The sequence below is a fragment of the Orcinus orca genome, chromosome 18 (assembly GCF_937001465.1).
Source record: "Orcinus orca chromosome 18, mOrcOrc1.1, whole genome shotgun sequence".
In the NCBI taxonomy this organism is placed as follows: domain Eukaryota; kingdom Metazoa; phylum Chordata; class Mammalia; order Artiodactyla; family Delphinidae; genus Orcinus; species Orcinus orca.
The window spans coordinates 3,433,454-3,457,114 of record NC_064576.1 but is presented as its reverse complement, the minus strand read 5'-3'; the positions used below and the strand labels follow the sequence as shown (position 1 = coordinate 3,457,114).

General features: G+C 37.5%; 1 protein-coding gene across 2 annotated transcripts in view; it reads left to right on the top strand.

Moving 5' to 3' along the window:
• MYO16 (myosin XVI) overlaps window positions 1–23,661 on the top strand; it is a 478,842-nt gene that overhangs the window by 292,554 nt on the left and 162,627 nt on the right. For both annotated transcript variants that reach the window (XM_033435062.2, XM_033435063.2), the window contains exon 21: window positions 15,720–15,792. In XM_033435062.2, the coding sequence (XP_033290953.2) occupies window positions 15,720–15,792 (73 nt within the window). The remainder of the gene's footprint in view (window positions 1–15,719; window positions 15,793–23,661) is intronic.

Sequence of the window (23,661 nt, the reverse complement as noted above, 5' to 3'; positions counted from 1 at the left end):
GTGTTTTGCTGTATATTATATTGAAATGATATCCAAGTTTCTTATGATTTCCATTTGTTTCTCATTGATGCAATCAGGTAGCACTTAATGTACTTACAGAATGTTATAATGTATTTGGACCTTTTTTTAGGTCGAAGTCCAATTTGAGAATCTGATGAATGGCGTAAACTCACACACAGTTTTCCATATAATTTGGGGGACTTATAGACTCTCCCCTCAAAGAAATAAATGTTCCTGGACTGTATTAACTTCTCAATTTGTTGATTAAACAAGTTAATAACTTCTGAAATAATACCGCCAATGTGGTTCATAGTCCCCTGGTAGTTCTTGAGGATTTTTAAGTCAAATTTTTTTTTTGTAATTACTTTGTTGTTGACCTTTTCTTAAATAGAAAATTATCTTTTTAATTTTAGATGAAATCTGTGATTTTTAAAAACCTACAGAGATACCACCTGATAGACGAGTAACGTAATTTTTACTACACTAATATAACAGTAAGAATGTTAATCTTTTTAAGATTATTTTCAGCGGATGAGATTTGCAGCTCTAACTTAGAATTTGTCAAGGATCTCATCCATTAGAGACAGGAAGTCAGTATCTTACTCTATGAAGCTCTAGGGGCCTGAAGATGGAGCATCGTCCTCTGCACTGCAGGCAAACCATCAAAAATATCTCCTGGATTATGGTTTATACCTACACCGTTTGCATAGATCACCTATAATACTTTACCTAGCACCTTAGGACAGTTTTCGAATTCCATCTGTAGGTTGTTTTTGCTTTTTGTGCAGGGAGATTTGTCATGATTTCTGTACCATCTCGTATTTCCCAGGATGAAAAAGCCTGAAATTCAAATCAAGGATATGTGTGTGTGTGTGTGTGTGTGTGTGTGTGTGTGTGTGTGTGTGAGATTATTTTCTTCTTAAATTATTTAACCAGAAGGCTTTTTTAAAAAAGTCAGATGCCGTCTATGACTTTTTAAAAGGACTAGATTGTAGCCATAAATAGTTATAAATGGTTCTTACAAAAGTATAATTTGTTTTATCTTTTGCAAGGAAATGAGGTCCGTCAGGTTAACTCTTTGAGTTGAAAATTTGAGGATTAATCTTCTCCAATGGTGGCAGTCATTGGGCGCATCCCAGGTGATGAAAATCGCCCATTATTGGGACTTGAAATTCTCAAAACGACCTAAGCGCTTAAGCCCCCCAACCCGAATCCCGCCCTGCTTCCTTATAGATGGTCACCTTCGCCTTAGCTGAGGGCTCGCCGTCATTCTCTCCAACAGGAAGGGTTAAGGTGAGCAATGTTGCCCTCCTTCCTGAGTCAGACGGTGAGGAAAGATTTTATTGAAAAGAAGCCACGCGATTTGTCAGATGTCTGCATGCCCCTACCCCCAACCCCGCCCTGCCACATCTGTAATGGAACTTGTGTAGTTGTCACCTAACTCCAGATTTAGGTATTTTTTACTCCCTGCGACTGTCCGCATCATTGACTAGCTGGTCTGTATGAATTCTCGTTAATTCAGGGTGGGGCTCAGTGGGGCCCTGTGACCACTGCAAAGCAGAGGGATATCAAAATTAAATACTTTTTCCAAACCACACACCGCTCTCCCAGTCCATTCAAGGAATCTCAGTGAGGGAGAGTTTGTAATGCTTCTCAGTATTTTAGGGGCTGCAATAGGTTAAGAAACTATCTAAATGGTAAACCGGGTGATAAGAAAGTGAAGTGTGGAGAAAATGTCTAGAAATAAATGTGTTTTTTTCACTGTTATTCTGATAAGAAAATTGGAAATTAATTTCCCAAAGAAAACATCTGAGCATACGATATATTTAACATCACTTGAGAATCCTAAGTAAAATCTCATTCTCTGTCTCGCATTCGATATATATTTTGTAAACTGTTATTAAAAGTTCAAAAAAGGTCATGGAGATTATCTGTCCTCATTTCAGACACAAAAGTACAAAGTGAAACCTGAAGGAGGGACTGAATGTGTAAATAAATCTGATTAAAACCCAAATATTTACTTATTAGTTTCAACTTTCCCCCTTAGCACTTTACTAAGATGATTATAAAGATTTAAGTTCTTTGATGGATATTACAAGTCGAAAAGAAAAATAATCTAAAAATTTATACCAACAGTCCATACGTAATTAAGAGTTGGTAAAATGATATTTTGTACATTGCCTTATTAATTATAAAGTACTTAATTCTGAATAAATGAATTTATATCATTAATTCCCAAATGCCTTATAGAAATACTAAAACAGCTGCTGTGCATTTGTGAGAAAATGAAAATAGACATTCAGTATTTTTCCATTTATTGTGTGATATCTTTCTTCATTAACTGTATTTGGGGGGGTGAAAGATTTAATAACCAAGAAGAGTACAAAGGGTTATAGGCAAGTCTTACCTATTATCTAACACGATTAACATTTGTCACTTTTGCTTCCGATTTTTTTTAATGCAAAAGAAATAGAAAATTGCAGCTAAAAGCCGAAGTTACTTTTGTTTATCTACATAAGTCGATTCCTCTCCTTCCTGCCCAGAGACAACAATATTATCAATATTGTGTAAATTTTCCAGTTTTAAAAATTAATCTAGATATTGGTGTTTCATAACGAGGATATAACACTGTGAGTCATTAAAGAATTAAAGAAATGCTATCATAGAGTACATTGTACGCTGTACTTCCCTTTTTAACCCCACATAGTTTTTGAGATTTAACTATATTGATGCGTAATGAGCTACTTAATTCTTTGTAACTGCTACACTAATTCCCCTGAAGAGAAACCACAATACCCTCATCTATTTCCTTTTAGATGGACACTTACGTCTGTTTTCATTTCAATTACGTGTCACATCCTGAGATATATGTTTAGAATTATCCCTGGGGTATATATTTAGTAGCAGAATTGTGGGGAGAATATTAATTTGCATTTCCCTGATTACAAGTGAGGTTGTACCTAGCAATGCAGATTCTACACTGCCCGGTGGTGATGTGCTCATATGTGTGCGGTGATATTTGTTCAGTTATATACAATGACCTGGCTTCAGGGACTTACCATAGACATTCTTTCCCTATTCCAAGGTCATCTTACATTTTTTCCTAAACCTTTCGATTTTCAATACATCGGGAATTTATTTTTGTTTATATGAGAAATTGATATAATGTTATATTTTAGATGGATATTCAACTATCCCTATCCCATTTATTAGAAATGCTTTTTCACCTCCTCCTGATGTTTAATCTATTTGACTAAAGCTGTATCAATAATATATTGTTTTAATAAGTTCTTACTTTTCTTATTTGTTTTGGTTTCTCTGGATCTTTATTTTTGCATATGAATTTTATAGTCATTTTGACTTAGTCCATAAAAGAAATTCATTTGAGATTTTGATGAGAACTACATTTATAGATTAATTTGGGGAGAATTGGCCTTTTTAGACTGTTGATTCTTTGCTTCCATAAATATGATCTATATTTCTTTCTGCATACATTCTTTTATTTCTTAAATATGTTTGTGTTTTTTCTATCAATTTCTTGCACACTTCTATTTGATTATTTGCTAAGTACTTTGTACTTTCTCTTGCTATGATGAGTGCTATTTTTCTATTATATTTTAATTTGTTTATTGGGATACTCAATCTTGAGTTTCATATGTTGATCTTATATCAGGAAACCCTGCTGACTTTTCTTATTAGTTCTAATAATTTTCCTGTGGAATATAATAATGTAAATGATCATAATTATCTTTTTTGTCTTCCTTATCATTTATGTCTTCTATTTCTTCTTATTTTATTGCATTGGCTAGCACTGCCAATACAATGTTGAAAATTTGTGGTGATAGTAGATATTCTTGTCTTGTTTCCCAATTTGTAATAACTCTAATTATTTGTCACTAAGTAATCTGTTTATGTAGAATTCCAGTAGATAATCTTTGCTAAATGTTTTCAACCATAGATGGATGCTGTTTCATTGAATGTTTTTCTTTTATCTATTAAGATTATTTCTCCTTTTCTTAGCTTATGTGGCAAATTTTATTGATATATGTTTTTTGATGTCGAATAATTCTTCATTTTTGGTGTAAACCCTATTTGGTCATGATGAACTAAATTCAATTTTCTAGTCATTATTATGGATGTTTGCATTTATTTTCATTAGTGCAATAAGATTTTATTTATTTGTTATACAGTCTTTTGCTATTACGTCTATGTTAAAGAGTAAGCTGAGAGCAACTCTGTTTTTCTTCTCTTCTAAAATGGTTTGTGTTAAATGGAGATGATATATGCCTTGAATGCCTGGTGGAATTCTCCCTAAAAATTTTTGGGGAGGTGAAGGGAGAATTCACCTATGAATACTATTCTAAAATTTATAGGTCTAATCAGATTATTTTCTTTCTTTTTAAAGTCATATATATTCTAGACAGTTGTCCACTTTAAGATTTTAAATGTATTCACCAACTAAATCACACTTTTGTTTTATTTATAATCCTCCAATCAATATCTCTTATAATTCTAGTTTGACAACTTTACATTCCTGACATTCTTTATTTATGCCTTTGCTCCAGTATCATTGGTAAGTCTTGCCTGAAATTTGCCTGTAAGAATTATTTTCAAAAATCAATTTATTTTTCTTGTTGTCATTTCTCATGTTTATGTTATTTATTTTTACTAAGCTCTGCAGTTTTAGGACACCCTATTTTAACTTTGTTTGAAATTTTCTCCTTTTTTTTCTTTCCTGACTTCCTGACTGGAATGTTTGTTTCATACTTTCTGATGATTACGTTGACCCTGAGCCTATGAAGTATCTCCTGAGTACCTCTTGGTGCATTCCAGGTGATTTATATGTAGCACTTCCTTCGTTTCTTTAGTTCTAAATATTTTATCTTTATTTTTGTTTCAGAGATGAAATAACAAGCAGTTTGTCAGAAAAATAAATTTTGCACACCATGTTTTTCCCTCCTTCATCCAAATTGGGGAACTTTTTCCCATTAAATAATGATATTGCTTTGATTCTTATGAATATGGTACGAGTGACTTCTATTTCTGCGTAGACATTTAAATCATGGTGCTTATTGTCATGACAACCAAAACTACACAATTTAGCGAAATATCTAAGACAAAACCTGCTTTCTAAATAATTCTCCTTCTGCTTCATTTCGTTACCAAAACACCCATATGTGTAATGATTTCCTAAAGAGCTAAGAACCTTTTCTCTGTAATTGCACATTTGCTTTTCTTTTTTTTGTGAGATACTTTTTTTTCAACTAGAAGTATCCAGAGAAATAAAAAATATGAGAGGCTAACCAAAGTAGCATGTATATTATATTACTCAAAAATTAAATATTACATAATAAATACAAAATGATGGTTAAAAATTTACCACCCTTATTATAAAAAATTACCACGTACTATGGACACAATAATGGTTAAATATAAATATTAATCATGATAATGTGATAAACTGTTTCAAGAATAGTGCAGCTTATTGAACCAGTGAAGAGCTACGTATTTTTCCCTTAAGTGCACATTTTTAGGCGATGGGAGGAAAAAAAGAGATTTCTTTCAGATCTATGAGAATATGGCATTTTTAGTATTGAACAGTAGTGTTTTTCCTTTTTGATAATGGCTGTTATGCGATTTGCAAATATTATTTGAGAGTCAAATAGATTCAGTATAGTGTGTAAGAAATTCAGTGATTTATAAGGCTACTACAAACCCGCGAGCATTCCTCTCTAGCTCTTTCTTGAGCCAAGAGTGCAGAGGCTAAAGCTTGTATATTTTATACAAAGGATAAAATTCATCGCATTGCTGGCCGTGCCCACACTCTTGTTTCATTTCTCACTGGGGAAATGCATTTGGCCTCTTTTCAACCCCCTGATACCCTGCCCTGCTGGATAGAGTTAACCAAATCTGTATTTATTATGCTCTTCTGTGCCTGTCATTTGAGTGTAGTGGCAGTTCTGCCAAAATAAATAACGCCGCCATGCAGCTCAGAGATGAGAGGAGGGTGTCCCATTCTGGGTCTTGGTGACCCTGCCGCTCCCTGAAGAAAACACCAGGAAGGAAATGTCAGTCCCACAATTTAAATCTTGTTTGCCTTTTCCTAATATAATTTTCTCATCGAGAAGGATGGGCTTTTCAACGAAAGGACATTTTTAGTTTTTGTTAGCTGCACGCTTTTAACTTTTCTCTCTTCATGTACAGTCTTATTAAAAATACATTTTCCAAGCAGACGGGAGAAGTGGAGAAGGTGCATTTATTGTGGTTATTGTTTACTGGATGATACCTGTAAGCGAGCCGGGCTTCGAGCTGGAGATTATTACATTTAATATTGACATTGGCATGAGGAAGGAGTTATTGTCTCCCCTCTTCAGATAAGGAAACCGGAGTTCAGAGAGGTTGAGTAATTGGCCCAAGTCACACAGCCAGGAAGAAGTGGTCGATTTGGAGTATGAACCCCACTATGTCAGACTTGACACCTGAGTTTTTCCAAAAATGTCTCCCACATTGAAATGGTCAGAAAATGATTTTAAAAAGCATCGTTGTAAAGCTACCTTAAAAAAATATAAATGGTTTCTTTATTTCCCTCCAAAATTATTATTTAAAGTTTAACATATCTATATATCGACATGGCCCTGAGGGTGCGATTGTCCTCTGTTCTTTGTATCTGCGTCTCTAGCACCCGGCAGAGTGCTTTGCAAAAGTAGGTGCTCAGTACCTATCCATTCAAAAGGTGGGTGAGCTAATGAGGTAGTTCAAAGCCACTCTCAAGTGAGGCAGTGTTGGTAGATTGCAAAAGTGGCCCCAACTGCTCGTTCTCTGCATCCACGCCCTGTCCAATACAGCTCTGACGCTTCTCTGATCAAGAGTTTAGGTCCGTTTTCACTTCCTTCGAATTTGAGCTGCCCTTGTGACTTGCTGTAGCTGAGAGAATACAGCAACTACAGCAAAAATGATGGTGTGCCAGCTCTAAGGCCTCGCACTAGTCTAAGATCACGGTCATTGCCACTCGCGCATAAGCCCGGGCTCTCCTGGGGACAGTGAGAGGCACTGTTAGCCAGCCAACAGCCGGCCAACCCCAAGGCATTGAGCGGAGGAGGTTATCCTGCACCTGCCAACGCCCCCGCCAGGCCACCCACACTGACAAAAGCACTTAGAACCATAATAAGTGCTTCATGTTTTTGGGCGCTGAGTTTTGGGGTGGCTGGTTACCCAGCAATATCCACTTGCTACAAGTCACTATCTCCTTAATTTAACTTTGAGCCACAAGTCGTGAGCACATATACTTGAAGGTGATTGCTGGAAAGACAGGTGTCCATTTCATAGGTGGTCGGAGGGATTCTGAGATGATCCCCCATCCCAGTACTTTCACACTCTGTCTCCATCATCTTCTGGGGGGCAGTAAAGTCACAAACCTTTGGGTAATAAGAATTTATGATTTTCAAACCTTGCTATTAAATTGCAGGTATCCTGAAGTGCTCTTTAAAATCTTAAATAGCAGAAGCCTCATAAAAAGGGGAGGAGGGCGGTGTATTCAAAGAGAATTCTTATGAAGGGAGAAAAGGAACCCTATTAAGAAAAGCATGATCGTTTTGCAGTTGTGTAGCAAATCAGCAGGGTGTATACCTTAAACTGACACAATATTGTATGTAATTAAATCTTAGTGAAGCTGGCGAAAAAAAAGAAAAGCGTGATCAGTGAAAAATGAAACAGCACTTTTTACTGCAGTTTACAACTAGTGGGTTGAAATGTTATGTAGATCTCATGTTTTGTATATGTGTATGTATGTTCAAGTACATGGTAGTTAATTTATGAATAGAGCAGATTTACCTTTTAGCTGTGTTTTCGTTTTTTAAAAGGGTGATAGAAATCAAGAGATCTGGATTTCTATTCTGCGCCTGACACAACATTAATGAAATTGTTAATAAGACCTTTATGTCTCGTGAATATTAATTTTCTCAGTCTCTGAAACTGTGATAATCGCATTTCATTTACCTACAAATGGAGCCTTGGCTCATCTCTCTGGCTTGGTTTTGCTTTCAGGACCTGTGAGTCTGTGATTCCTGGTCAGGGTATTTTGGAAGATGTCAGTCACATCCAGATACCTGGTGGCTCACTGCTTTATGCCAGGGGGTGAACGCTGAGTCAGCCCCCTCCAACACAGGTTATGCTAAAATGTGTCAGATTCAATGGATCCTTGAGTCTTAGTAGAACTGGTAGTACCACTGTTAATAGGTGAAATTTAAAGGCTGCAGATCAGATCACACCTGCAAATTCTCACAACCATGCCTGGATTAGTTCAGCTCTTCCAGTGGCTCTAGCCTAACAAGACCAAGCTCCAGAGGTGGTCAGGAACTCCAGGGAGGGTCAAGACTTTTGCCTGTGTTGCAGGCCTCATCCACAAGTATTTGTGGCAACGCATGGCTGGCTTTCTCTGCAGAACAGCATGTGCCTGCTAGCACTTGCCCACCCGTTCACATAGGGCATTCACGTAGGGGGCACTCCCCTCCCCATAATTGGTAATCATCCCTTTTCGAAAGATCACAGAAACTGCAGATGAAGTACGTTGATGGCATTCTGAAAACTACTCCCACCCAACTTACCTGGATTACCCACCCCTATGGAATCCTGCCTTTACTCTGCCTTCCAAACCAGACCCACCCAATTGGGTTTTATACCTTTTGAGTTTCCCTGCGTCTATCCAGAGCATCCCCTGCCTGACCTTGGCCACATACCTTGACTCACAATCTCCCCTGTGAACCTCGGGCTTGTCTAAAGCCAAAACGTGACCTTCAGATACACCTTCAGAGTTCACTCTTCTTTCAAGCCTGTCCTCTACCTGATGCCTCCTTTGGGTCAGGTGGCGTGGATCTCCCAAACACCCGGGGTCAACCTGATCTGACTTCTGAATCCTGCTGTTGTATTTCGTCTCGCAGTCATCTACCAACTGACACAGACCAAAAGGAAAGGAGACATATCTGCTTGATATGAGACTGAAATATACATTTCCTGGGAAAGACAAATAAGCTACGGAATTCCCGCATCTTCGTGTAGGTTTTTATTTTGACAGTTGACAGTTTACAAAAGGTCGTTCAAAAGCGATGATACAGGGTCCTAGATTGGAGGCATATGGAGGTAGCACGGCTTGTTATTGTTTGGCATATAGAGTATGGTTGGTCCCTGACTTTGAAACAGCAAGGATAATGACAAGTAACCTACAGCTGAGTTGATTTCACGTCATTGCTTTGTTTTTCTTCTTTGAAAACCTTTCAGGCATGGTGTGCTTCTTTGGTTGGTGTGTCCCTGAAGGAGCTCCATTGCCCCTCCTTACACCTACATACATCAGTAACACGGAACCTCCCTCTAGCTTCTCTCTGACTCACTTATCCAGAGAATTGGTTGAACACAAGAACTTACTTCTCTTTATTTTTGTTGGAGGGACTAAGGGCACTAGTCTGAAGGCATCCCCAAGAAATACAACTCTGCTTTCGAAGAGTCAGCAGACATGGGAGGACGTTAGATACAAATCTCAGACACACATGGAAACGATAGCGGCATAAACGCTGCTGTGATTATATTCAACTGCTAGAAGAATGTATTTCCATCTCAACCTCAGGGTCACTCAGACATCTTGCTTGTAATTTTCTTGCCTACTCATGTCTTTATATTAATAAATGGCTCTTGTGGGAGCCAAGGCCAGCCATAGGAAGGGTCACTATTCCAACATCATGGCGGACGGGGCAGTACCAAAGCAAGCATGCATTTGAGTGCTTCTGAGTTAACAAATATTCAGCCCCAGGTCTCTCCGTCCCTGTGCATAGCTGTGATCCTAGCGAGCGTACCATTTTCTTACTGTTTTATTGAGGGTTAACAAGGCTGAAGTGCACATATTCTGTAGAGTTCAGCGATGTTACACATGCAACCTGGCATATCCCCCCCCCCCCACACAGAGCTAGATGTGGACTCTTCCTCTGCCCACTGGTTTACGTCTGGCTTCCTTTGCTGAATGTTCCTTATGTGAGATGCATCTACAACGTTGAGTGCAGCCGTAACCCATCCTTATTCTACTTCCGAGTAGTGTTCTTTTGTAAAAACGTGCGTGGACATACCACTAGTTAGTTCCGTATTCAATTACTGATGGACACTTTGGTTGTCTCCAGTTTTGGGCTCTGTAGATAAGAAGCCATGTATGTTTCCATGCATGACTTCTAGGGGACAGGCACTCATTACCCCGGATACCCGCCCGGAGTGGGATTTCTGGGTCATTCAGTAGATGTGCATTAAGCTTTAGTAGACGAGGTCAAACCATGTTCCAAATTTCAGATCTAAGCTGTGACCAGCATCGTGTGAGGGTTCCAGTTGCTCCACATCCCGTACATACAGCTTTGCATCTGCATTTTTTCACTGTGGTAACTATTTATCCATATTTCTATCTAATCTTCATAACTATTGCTTTTAATAACCACAGAATACTTAGGAGGAGCAATGATGTCATAAATTAGTTAAATGGTCTGCATTATTCTCAAATGAGGGTTATTTCAGACTAGGAAGGTAAGAGTTCATATAAACTAAATATAATTTGTGGTTTGAAAGAAGTAAAGTATGTGGTAGGTTATTTTTGTTTCTAAAGATGCTTTTGTTAACAATACACGTGTGTGTGTGTATGTGTGTGTGTGTATATATATATCTCTCACTGTTTTAAAAGCAGCTCGTAGTGAATGAGGACATAGGTTTATTAAAAGTACTAAGTATTGGTGCTTTTCAGCTGTGAGTTGTAGCTTTCACTGATAGGAAGGGTTTAAGTGATTTTTTTTATTATTTGTGCTCTTACTACCCCTAGAAAGGGCTCCCTTCCTGGTTTCTCTGTAGGTCAGAACTAGCTTTGTTTATAAGACCAGCAATTGGAAGTGGCTTTATATGATACTGCATCAATAAAACATTAGCTCTGGTTTTCACCCTCATGCCAGGATTTCTGTGCACATCCAGGCTAATTAGCTACAGTTTTCCCTTCAAGGGCTCTCCAGTTTTTAACTTCCTAACTTGTATTTCCAGTGGGGGGAAAAATACAAAGGAGGACGGGTTTAAGAACAACGTTGGTATGCATGATGCCGTAGGACAGTTGGACGCAGAGGGCTGCTTTGGTAACCACTAGCCCCACCTGTCACCCAGCTTCTAATGAAACTTGTCAGCAACTGCAGACTTCTTCCCTAATTTCTGAGGTGTTTTCAGAAAATGGTAAGTCTCAGGTACTTTCTTCCGTCAAAGAATAAAAGGCAGGAACTTCTGAAAATACGCAATCCTGGAGCCACGTCTCCATCCCAAGTTCCTCTAAGACTAGAGAAGACCCTTGCAGAGTCAGATAAGCTGTGTGGGCAGAGGTAGCCACCGTGCGCTTTGCCGATTACAAACAAAGCTTATTTTAACCAAATTCTTCAGCGTATTGGTAGTAGAGCTTGCAAACGCCATAGCATAGCCCAACTTCTCCAGGGACGTTGCACCACTAACCTCTGCGCAAGGCCATCTGGTCCCCAGGGCAGTGTGTCTGGACAGCCAGATTGCTCAAGTCTGGAATGCTTTTATATTTCACTCTTACCCCATCTGGAGTCTGACCCGTCAGTGATCAGCCAAAGAGGCTGATTCAGCTCTGGCTCCATCTGAGGGTTTTGTGCCAAACAGGATTCAGCTCTTCCCTAGACTGACTTTTAGTTACTTAGTTCATCTCCTTGCCTGGGGACGATCGAGGACAAAACCTGATGTGTACAAATCCCCGGACCTCTCTGCCCAAATAAAATGAGTTCATCCATGTTCCAAAGTGGACAGTCTCTTTGATTCAGACTTTCCCCTTTCTCATACCCACAAGCCTGGAAGGCAAATCAAAATGAGACAGATGCCTTGGCATTTAACATTTTGTCTGATATAGAAGGTGGTGTATTTTACTAATGAGTTAATGTGGGTTAGAGTTTTGTTAACCATCAGGAAAGCCCTCAGGAGAATTCTAAGGCAGAATTTGAACTAAAACAGATCATCTTATTAATATGTTAATTTTGCCTAATGGATTGAATCCCGGTTCATCTGATGACCTCTGTCTGCTCCTCCGTCCTAGAAATTGGATGTTGAGTTAAATGCCTGTGTAGTATGAGTCAAGATAGCAGTAAGAGAAATGACAGAATGGGCATTTTGCTGGCTACATGTTCTTAGAACCCTCCTGCCAAGGCTGCTATTGCCATAACAGTCACATATTTCACTCAATCATAAAAGATGAAATAGATTTTTGAAAAAAATGAACACCTTATATCTGTCAGTAGTTGCAAAAATAGTCGTTAAAATGCATTAAACCTGCATTAAATGTTTTCCTGACAATGGTTTTTCCTTTCTTCCCATCTTTTCCTTTTTAAATTTTTATTTTGTAACCAAATATAGTTTGGAATCCAGTGTGTATGAAATGTGAGAAAATCATTTAAAAGGAGTGTTCTTTCAACCAAATATATGCTACTCTAAATTAGTAATTAATTTACTGTCCCCAACCTAAACCAGAATCTTTCAACATTTTACTCACCCACGCACAGCTGGCTAGCCTCAGCATCCTCTGCTGGTCCACACGAAGCCACAATCCTCATGAGAAAGGGAAGGACATATGTCATGAGATCCTGCCACCCATAGCTCTTCTCCTTACCCCTGACCTCTGTCAGTGTTGTGGGCTGTCACTACAGGACCCCTGCTGCCAAGGCAGCTGGGAACCAGGTAGGGGAACTGGGTCTGAGGGCCTGAGAGGGAGGTCCTGGTACACGCTGGCAGGAGCATTCATGCTTTGGACCAGCACGTGGCCTTCAGGAAGCCCCTCTGCTCCCTCTGGACTCCTCGGGTCCCTGCTGCACCTCCCGTCCCTGGAAAACCAGACACTTGTCTCTACCGTGTCAGCGGGGCTCCACTTTCCTCTTTCTGCCCTGAAGCTTAGGGTTGTCCTTCCTCCACCAACTCAGAAAATGCCCAACGTGTGTTTAGTCATGTATGTTTTAAATAAAGGCTAAAGATGGAGAGTGCTATAATACCCACTACAGAACATTTTAAAAATTAATAAATCACCGCTAGGTCTACCATTCGAGACATTTCCAGGTCCTCTTCTCGGGCTCACTGCACTTCTGTCTAAGTCTTCTGGATGTGTAATTGGGGTTATTTATACAGAATTTATAAATTGATTTCTATTAACTTGACAGTTTCTCTAAATTAATCCGTCCTAGGATGGATGCTGTTTAATTAATTGTGTCTTTAGTGTAGGGTATTTGTTATTTCTTTTTGTTGTTTTACTATAATTAAGATAACAATGAACATCGTTATTCATGTCTTTAATTGCATTTCTGATAATTGCCTTAGTATAGGTTCCTGCTTATGGAAGTCCTGGTGCAAATGATATGAATATTTCAAAGCTTTGTGCCACATAAGCATGTTGTTTTTTAAGAAGGCTCTACCAATTTCAACTGCCAACAAAATTGTATGGGGATGTCTTTCCCATCATAATTTTTAAAAATTTATTTCTTTTGCAATTTTCATGAGATTGACATTTTAATATGCCTATTAGCCATTTATATTTCTACTCTTAGCCACCCTCTGTATTTCTATAGCAAGTTTAAACAACTATTTTTAAAAGCAACTTTCAGTGATTGGAGACACACTGTGTACCAGCTATTATCCTAGAACTTTCTTTACATTACTTCTAATTGTAGCGAATATCTAGGTGGATACATGTGACTTGTTATCTCAGTTTTATAAATGACGAAACTGCAGCTCAGAAAATTTAAGTAACTTGCCCAAAGTTATCCAACTAAAAAGTGTTTCAATCAGGATTCCTACCAAGACGGAACAACTCCAGAACTTGACAGGCTTCATCACTAGGCTCCTACAAGTGAAACGATGCAGCTCATTACATGGAATGGAAAACACATTACATTACCTGGAAAACACACACACACACACACACACACACACACACACACACACACACACACAACAGAGCAACAAATCAGCCTAACCCTCAGCACCATGGTTCCCACCGAGTGAACATCATTCCCGATGTCTTTTTGTGCACATTATAAAGATGGTGGGATGGGGAGAGGCGTGGATGGGTGGAAGATGATGTATGGCTGGACACATAGTCTAGTAGATTGAGAAAAATCTATGAAAATGAAGGAGACAATGCGTTTTTAAATAATACTTACCTCTAACAGAACTTAATTTTATTTTTACAGTTTATCCTGCAAAAGAATTTCGTCTTTGCATAATCATGTTTTTGAGTATTTTCTTTTGACGTTTCCCAGAACTGAAAGCAGAAAAAAAATGATCACATTTGTTTTCCTGTACATGTTTACAGTTTCTGGTTCTAACATTTGGCTCTCTAATCCATGTAGAGTTTATTTGGGCACACAGGGTGAGATACAAAGCTAACTTTATTTTTTTCTTCTAAAATACTGAATCGATTACCTAGAGACATCCAATGAATGCTTCTTTCCTCCCCTCACTGACTTACACTCTTTGCCATGTGACGTTTATATCAAGGGCTTTTAAAATGCTCTTTCCTACTTATGACGTTCATATTTTGTACCATCTACAACAAATAATCTTAGAGAAAGGATATCACAGAATCATTAGCTTGCCTTTTTCTAGAGAAAAAAGTGGCCATGTAAGTGACAAATTATAGCCCCTAATGTATTGTGATTACATCCTGCTTGTGAAAACACAATATAGGTACAAAAAGGGAGTTGGTGGCCAAGGGGGTCTGCAGTTTGGATACATCAAATTGAGTGGAAACAACAGCAAAACATCTGCACCAGCAGGGAGACTGGTAATGAAACAACAAGCACCATCGTGATGAGGAATCATCGCTTCCACTGGCAGAAAATGCAGACAGCAGTCCTCCTGATGACGCGCTAGACCAGAGACATGGGAGGGGTGGGGTGACCAGCGTTCCAGAATCATCTGGGGCTTTCTTTGCAACAAGCACCTCGTGCACACACCCCCGTGCCGCTCCCATATCCCACAGAATCCAGGTTGTCAGGGTTCCCGGGTCACATGAGGTTTCATTCCTCCTTTCCTCACTTACTGTGTGTGTTCCGACATCTGTGATTTGACCATCCAAGACTGTAGCAAATTCCAAGAGCGATAGTTTACATGGAAGAGAGAAGTCGTTACTTAGATGGATTTCTTTCCCTTTCGCACCCGAGTTTCATGATCTTCATTGTTCTTTATTTATAGGGCCTCCTTTAGGAAAGTCATAATTTTTGGAGTGGCTCAAACTGATCTATCAAAAAACATGCACATGGCTTAATTGTAACTTGACTTGTATTGTACTTATGTGTAATGGAGAAATGGCTTGATTTACTGCTGGTGAGACCCACTTAACGGGTCGGTCCAAATTCCTTCAGAGAAAGCAGGTCTATTTGAAGGAGACAGAGAGGCTTTCAGAGAAGTAAATATTAAACTACCCATATATCATTACATTTTATACTTAGAAATCAGTGCATTTTTGTTAATGAGTTTGTGTTTGAATCAAAGCATTAAAAGAACACTTTTTCTTCCTAATTTTCAGTTTTCCACCAGATTAAGATAATCATTTGTGTTTTTACTTCAAGTTGCCAGTGACACGCTATGTGGCTGGATTTCTCCAACCTAAAGTAGCAGTGGGAAGCGTTAAGGATGCCTGTTCACTGTGTCCTCTTTCATTTCAGCTCGCAGACATGGGATATTGGAATATTGGACATCTTTGGTTTTGAAGAATTTCAAAAGAATGAATTTGAACAAGTAAGTGGGTTTCTTTTGAAATTTTGTTAACTTGAATGGTTTTTTCAACTAATAAGTTATCTCTCGTTAATTCAGTAAAGGCTATTTGCACTGTTTCTTGGGAATATGTAATTAAAATAAGGAAATAAGGACTCTGCAGTCCTGTTTTAAATTAATGTTCCTGGTTTGTTGACATAGTCATCATTTTTATGTGGTCTTGTAAACTGGCATAATCCTTTTTTTTTTTTTTAAACAGAGGCACTTGTTTTAAAAGATGGCGTTAGATGAAACCAGAGTTGTGCTTATGGAAATGCCATTTCAGCAGGGTCAGAGACTCGGAGGGTGTCTATTTGAAATCAGTTTGAAGGTCTTTAGAAACTCCAGCCAAAAAACAGGATGGAAATACTTTCTCATGCTAAATGTTCTTATTTGTAGTTTCAACTTTACGTGACATGCGTACATATGACTATGGCCAACTCATAAAAGTACTTTACAGAGGTGTTGATTATTTTTAATCTATTTACAATTTAGGGCACTTGTAAAAGCACTAAATTCTTTAGGTATCTTAATAATATAGTACGAATACTTTAATTGAATTAAGTATATCTAAAAATTAAGTGTTAAGGGTAGAAATAAAAGTTGCTTTAGCAGAGAAGGAAAACTAAACCTGTAAGATGGTACAGGTGGGAGGAGAGAAAACCATGCTGCATTAAATTACACGAAGAATTTCAAGTATGCAGTGTTTAGAGTGGTTACTGGCACTGGGTAAGGGATTAAATAGAATGAGGTTGAAACCCAGTTCTGCGACTTCTACTAGCAGAGCTGTCCTGGCCAAGATGAAGAATCTATAATGAGCTTTGGTTCCTTATCTGTAAAATCAAGATGGTAATAGACCTATGGAGCTGTGAGAGTGAACAAGATGACTGTTATAGAGGTTCTGGTGTCATTTTCCAGCTCACTGTACACATGTAAGAAATGGTGGGTAGCTACCTTCGCTGCTGTCAATGGGAACACCTGAAAACCTTTTCAGATTTGGCCTTTTTTTCTCTAAAAAAGTGGTTCAGGGTCCTCTGAGTAGATCTTAATCATGCCGACTCACTTAATCTAGGGTGAATCATCGTGAATCATTTCTCTACAAAACTTTACAGGAAATCTCGCCTAAAATAAGAACAATGAGACCGGAGATTTCTTCTCCCTTCATGATGCTGTGTCCACAGATTAATGGAAAAGGGAGGACTTTGTGGTTCTATTTATTTCTTGCTTATTGTTAAGAAAAATAGTGATGAACATAGGAAGAGGGCAGTTGAAAGAGTCACCAGCAGGATGTCCAACGAGAAGCATAGGTCTGCAGGCTGCTTCTGGTGACAGATTTCTCAGTGCAAGTATTTGAATGTTGTCTGGCAGTCTTATTGACTCCTTCCATTTTTGCCTTAGAAAACATGCAGGCTCGGGTCTCTAGTGAGACTCACGGTTTCTGCATCTCCCGGTTAAGTGACAGGCAGAAATCACAAGTGGGAGCGTGTCTGCGAGGGCTGGGCTCCCAACCTCCTGCTCCAGACCCAGACTCAGTATCTTATCAAGTCTGTGCCGGCAGCTGAAATGTGCAAAACATTTATGTTATCTCCTGATTCAAACTTCCTCATTTACTATAATTACGTATACCCCTTATCATTCTTTCTTGCTGTTAAATATTTTAATTATATATTTTAGAATATATTCATGGCCTGAGATTTTTATTAACAAAGAATGGCATTTTAGATTTTAGATTTTTCAACTCTAAAGAACAAGTCTCTGTTAAATACTAAGAGCTAGTTTTAGGTACTTATGGGTAGAAGCTCAAGACCAACTTTTAGACCTTGATTACAGAAACAATAAATATTTTTAAAGATATACCTTTAGTTTGCTTGGCAGGTTTGTCACGCACGTTTAGCAGGTTTGCTTAATTATTGGGCGCAATATACCCAGGAACCATTGAGAAGGATAAAATGATTTTCTTTGTGGTTAGTCCAAATCTCATCTTACAGGGTATTTAGCAAATTCCTCCATTTGCCTGTGAGCTTTTTAAAGGCCATTGGTTTGAATGATATGTTCTAGATTCTTGAGTTGCTAATAGAATGGCGAACTTCCTCATTTCTTATTCCACTGAAAACTTGCAACAGAATGATTAGCAGATCAATATTATATTCAGAATCAAACCCAGAAGAATATTAGTGCCTCTATCGGCTATTCAGTAGAACGTCCACGCCCACAGGGCTGCAGTTGGGCGTGGTACCGCACTGTGTATACGATACGAGCTTAACAAATGCGTTTCAACTGAAATTTAAAGAGTAAACTCATAAGGAAAAAACCTTTAGTGGATTTGCTAGGGGCTTCTCTTGCTCAGGAATAAATGTATACTGCTTGACATCATTCATCCATAAGAAATTTGACAGGGACAATCTGAGGAGATACTAAGAAGTACTCCAAAGCATCAGCATGTCCAACCTCAGTTTGCCCAAGTAGCTCTAAATCATTCGATGGAAGCTTGTGATACTTTAAATGAGAATTTGTTTCAGCTCATAGGAAATGCTAGTCCTGTTTTCTCTGACTTGTAATAAGTCATTTCTATTCAGAACTAATTTATACATTATAAAAAGATAATTTTTAGAGTAAAAAATGTAATATAATATATAACTCAACAGCAGTTTGATGGTTCCGTGGAGGGGGCGCTAAATTATCTGAGTTCCAAAGTACAATTCGGGAGACTCTGAATCTGTCGCCCTGATTAGTTATGTAATTACATCATTACCAGGTCCTCTCCGTCATGTGATGCTTACATCTCATGAATTCTCATTTCCTTTATTATGTATCTAGCGCTGTGAACATATCTCCGAATGCCCTAAAAGAAAAGCGTCTCTGATCAACTCTTCAACTTGACACAGCCAGGGAATTCCATTTATGATGCTTGATAATCAGAAAGAAAATAACCAAGACAAAAGTTCCCTTACACATCACAGTGCCAATGACGTTAGAAAAGTGAAAGCGATTCAAGGCACAATGTGGGAAGGAGAGGCAAAAATACTTGTAGTTCCAGAGACTATTAATATTTAGAAAGCTGAAAAGAAAGAATGAAACATGACTACACACAAGGTGAGAATTTGATAAAGTAGCCAGTTGTAAATCAGCATGCAAAAGACTTTTATATGTTCTGAAACTAGTTTATCAGAAGACATAGAGGAAAAGAAGAAAACATTCACATAGTCAAAAATTAGTAAATAGCCTAAATGAGGACGAAAATACTCCCGAAGGTTGCATAATTACAGTTAAACGTGGAAGGATATGCTGCATTCCTAGAAAGGCTTGATAGTACAAAGATCCTGATTCTCCCTAAGTTAATTTATAAATATAACCTGATGCGGTCTCACTACAAATAAATGAAGAATGAGTGACAGAATTAGAGCAAGTCAGTTCTACAGCTCCTAAGAAGTAATGAATCTATGCAATGAGTACCAATCACAGCTAACATTACAAGAAGGGTGACAGTATACCAGATGCATATCAAGTGTTCCTGCCAAGAAAGAAAGAAAAGAAGGAAGGAAGGAAGGGAGGGAGGGAGGGAGGAGGGAGGAAAGAAGGAGGAAGGAAAGTAGAAAACCTGAATATAATGAAAGGTATTGATGTAAGTACTAATTAACAGAAACTGAGGACAGAGAAACATGATAAACTAAACCACAAGAATTCACTCTGAAAACTCCAGACTGTGAGAAACAGTACAGGAAAAATGACCTGATCTCTTCAACATATAAAATGCAAGGATAAACATGTAAAAGAACAAGGTGCCTGGTAGGTTGAAAGAGATCTAGGAGACATATGAGTCAGTGAAATAAATGTACGGACGTTATGCGGATCCTGATTTGCTTAAGTATAAAAAATTATGAGTTAATTAGTGTCATGTGAAATCTGGATATTGGACAAAATTAAAAAATTATCCTTGATAAAAATTACGTGACATAAGGGTACTATGGATATATTTTTTAAAGTCCTTGTAGCTTAGAGAATTATACTAAAATATTTGCCAATTAAATGACACAATGTCTGAGAATTGCTTCAAATGAATTTAATTTTGAGGGTAATATGGAAATGGATAAGGCAGAATTGGCCATGAGGTGGTAATTGTTGATAATTGTTGAAGCTGGTTGATGGCAGATGAGGTGTATTACATTATTCTCTTCACTGTTGAGTATGTTTAAAATTATCCATAATATACATGTACACCTCAGAGATTCGCAGGTTCGGTTCCAGACCACAGCAATAAAGGGAATATGGCAATAAAGCTAGTCACGTGCCTTTTTTTGCTCTCCCAGTGCATATGAAAATTATGTTTTTACACTATACTGTAGTCTATTAAGTGTGCAATAGCATTATGTCTAAAAAAATGCACATCCCCTAATTATAAAGACTTTATTGCTGAAAAACGCTAACCGTCCTCTGAGCCTTCAGCAAGTCTTAGTATAAACATCAAAGATCACTGATAACACATCACCGTAGCAGATATAATAATAATAATAAAAGTTGGAAATATTGCAAGGATTACCAGAACGTGATACAGAGACAGGAGGTGATCAATGCTGTTGGGAAAATGGCGCTGGTAGGCTTGCTCGACCCAGGGTTACTCCAGACCTTCAATTTGTAAAACACACGGTAGCTGCAAAGCACAGTAAAGCAAAGCACAAACAAAAAAGGTATATTCCTGTGCTATTTAAAATAAATGAGAAAACTTTGAGATTATATAAATATTATTTTAATAAATGCTAGAATATGTTCTCTCCCAACAGTTGTAAAAAAACGCCAAGTTCTGCAGACTACAGATCTTCACAAAAGGCATAAAGAACAAAGTAGTGGAAACTAATGATTTAATATTCAATAATTTCCCCCAGTTTCCCACTAGACACATAACATGCAGCTACATATAATGAAATTTTTGAACCTATGGAATCTAGTAAAATTGCCTATCAATCAACAATTTACTATAAGACTGCAGAGAATTTGGAAAGAGAACACATTTGTTCAAAGTAAAAGCTTTGAAACATTTCCTTGCCTACAAATTCTTTTCTAAAGAGTGAGATTTCCTGGAAAGTCCTGGTGAACAGGACAAGCTTGGGCTAAGTGTTCAGTGGTTTGGAAAAAGCCAGATGCCTTGACTTCTAAAGTTCTACGAAATAAGATTATATAGTGTGTCAGCCTCAACCTCAAAAAAAGCCCATAAAATCCTTAGCTGTGAAATCACTATCCTAGATATGATACAAAGATAAATCAAAGAACATATTAACGACCATCGGTTGAACTCATACCACGTACTGTTGATGTAGATAATTCCATTTGACAGATAGGAAAACTGAGAGTGCTGTGGTCTCTGCTCTCTGTAAGAATGTGTTTTACCGGTACCTAGAAGGATGCATTTGTTCTGGCTCATTTGCATCAGGGTACTCTGTGGTTCATTCGTTCAATAAGTAGTTTTTGTATATGTGCCAAGTTCCAGACCCTGTACTAGGCACTAAGAAATGTACGGACATTATGGTGAGGTAGGTAGGGTACAAATATGGGAAGGACCAATTCTAATTGGATATCTTGGGAGAAGGATTAGGAAAACCTTAATGAGGAAGAGGCTGCTATTTTCATTCCTAGTATGGCAAGTCCCATGTATTTTTTTTTAATTGAAGTATAGTTAATTTATACAACGTTGTATTGATTTCAGGTGTACAGCAAAGTGATTCAGATATATATATATATATATACACACACACACACACACACACACACACACACATATATATAATATATTCTTTTTCAGATTCTTTTTCATTTTAGGTTATTATAATACAAGATATTGAGTAGAGTTCCCTGTGCTGTACAGGGAACTTGTTATTTACCTAGTTTATATATAGTAGTGTGTATCTGTTAATCCCAAACTCCTAATTTATCCCTCCCCCACCCTGCTATCCCTTTTGGTAACCGTAAGTTTGTTTTCTATGTCTGTGAGTCTATGTCTGTTTTGTAAGTAAGTTCATTTGTATTATTTTGTTAGATTCCACATGTAAGTGACATCACATAATATTTGTCTTTCTCTGTCTGACTTACTTCACTTAGTCTGATAATCTCTAGGTCCATCCATGTTGCTGCAAATGGCATTATTTCATTCTTTTTTATAGCTGAGTAGGATTCCATTATATATATATATATATATATATATATATATATATATATATATATATATCACATTTTCTTTATCCATTCTTCTGTCAATGGACATTTAGGTTGTTTCCATGTCTTGGCTATTGTAAATAGTGCTGCAGTGAACATTAAGTGCATGCATCTTTTCAAATTAGAGTTCTTGTCTTTTCCAGATATATGCCCAGGAGTGGCATATGGCAACTCTATTTTTAGTTCTTTAAGGACCCTCCATACTGTTCTCCATAGTGACTGCACCAATTTACATTCCCACCAATGGTGGAGGAGGGTTCCCTTTTCCCCACACCATATCCAGCATTGATTATCAGTAGACTTTTTAATGATGGCCGTTCTGACTGGTGCGAGGTGATACCTCATTTTAGTATTTAATCATAGCTCATGTTCTGATAGTGATAGCTATTAGGCATCAGTATGATCTATTTACTGCTCAATGAATTGATCTATAAATATAAAAATATTTTATTGTTAAATATGCAGATTCTCAAATCATGCGTACCTTAAATATCTAACTCTGTCTTAACACATTTTCTGCTCTCTGATATTGAATTTTCTGAAATCTTTTCAGGAACTCACCAAGCTATTGATAACACAGTTTAAGAAAAATATGAATAAGGAATTTTTTTTTTTTTTTACATAGCAGAACCCCAGTGTAGTGCTACTCAGGTTTCTATAGAAAACTACACAGAGTAATTAAGTAATGAGATGCTATTTTAATGTACTTCTTATAATAATATTGGATTCTGTGTTTAAAAATAGTGTGGTTAGAGGTCCTCAGGCTAACAATTTCTGAAAACTTGTTTTGAGGAAATAAAAAATAAAGTAGAAGAAAGCAATTTTGACCATGTACATTTAATGACTTTTTTTCTTGAAAGCTTTTAACTTAAACAATATCACCATTTTAGAGCTAAAGAAACCAAGGCTCAGATAATTTAAGTAACTCAGGGAAGGACATGTAGAACCAAGATCTGGTTCCAGAACCAATGATCTGCACTATTTCCAGTCTCAAAGGTTCTTTGAAAGTTAGACTTAAAGATGTATTATTATTGTAAATTTTCTCAACTTTAATTGCTTCCCATTCATAAGTATATTTTTTGTATTTCTCTGAAGACACAATATTATTTATTCGATTAAATATAGAAGCAATAAACTTTGAATAAATTTTATGTGATATTGTTTTTTTTCCCATAGTGGAGTTTTTCACCAAATGCATTTATTTAATCCGAATAAATAAGTTAGAGAATGCAGGTATATCTTCTTCCTTGTAAAGTGAAGGCTGACCTCCTTTTATTGCACTTTGCTTTATTGAGCTTCACAGACACTGCATTTTTTACAAATTACAGTTTGGGGGCAACCTTTCATCGAGCAAGTCTACTGTCACGTTTTGGTAATCTCATAATATTTCAAATGTTTTCATTACTTTATATTTGTTATGATGATCCGTGATCAGTGATCTTTGATGTTACTAATGCAACTTGCTGAAGCTTCAGGTGATGGTTAGCACTTTTTTTTCGCAATAACATATTTTTTTAATTAAGGTATATACATTGTTTCACACATGATGCTATTGCACACTTAATAGACTATAGTATAGTGTAAACATAACGTTTATATGCGCTGGAAAACCAAAAAATGCATGTGACTCGCTTTATTACCATATTCCTG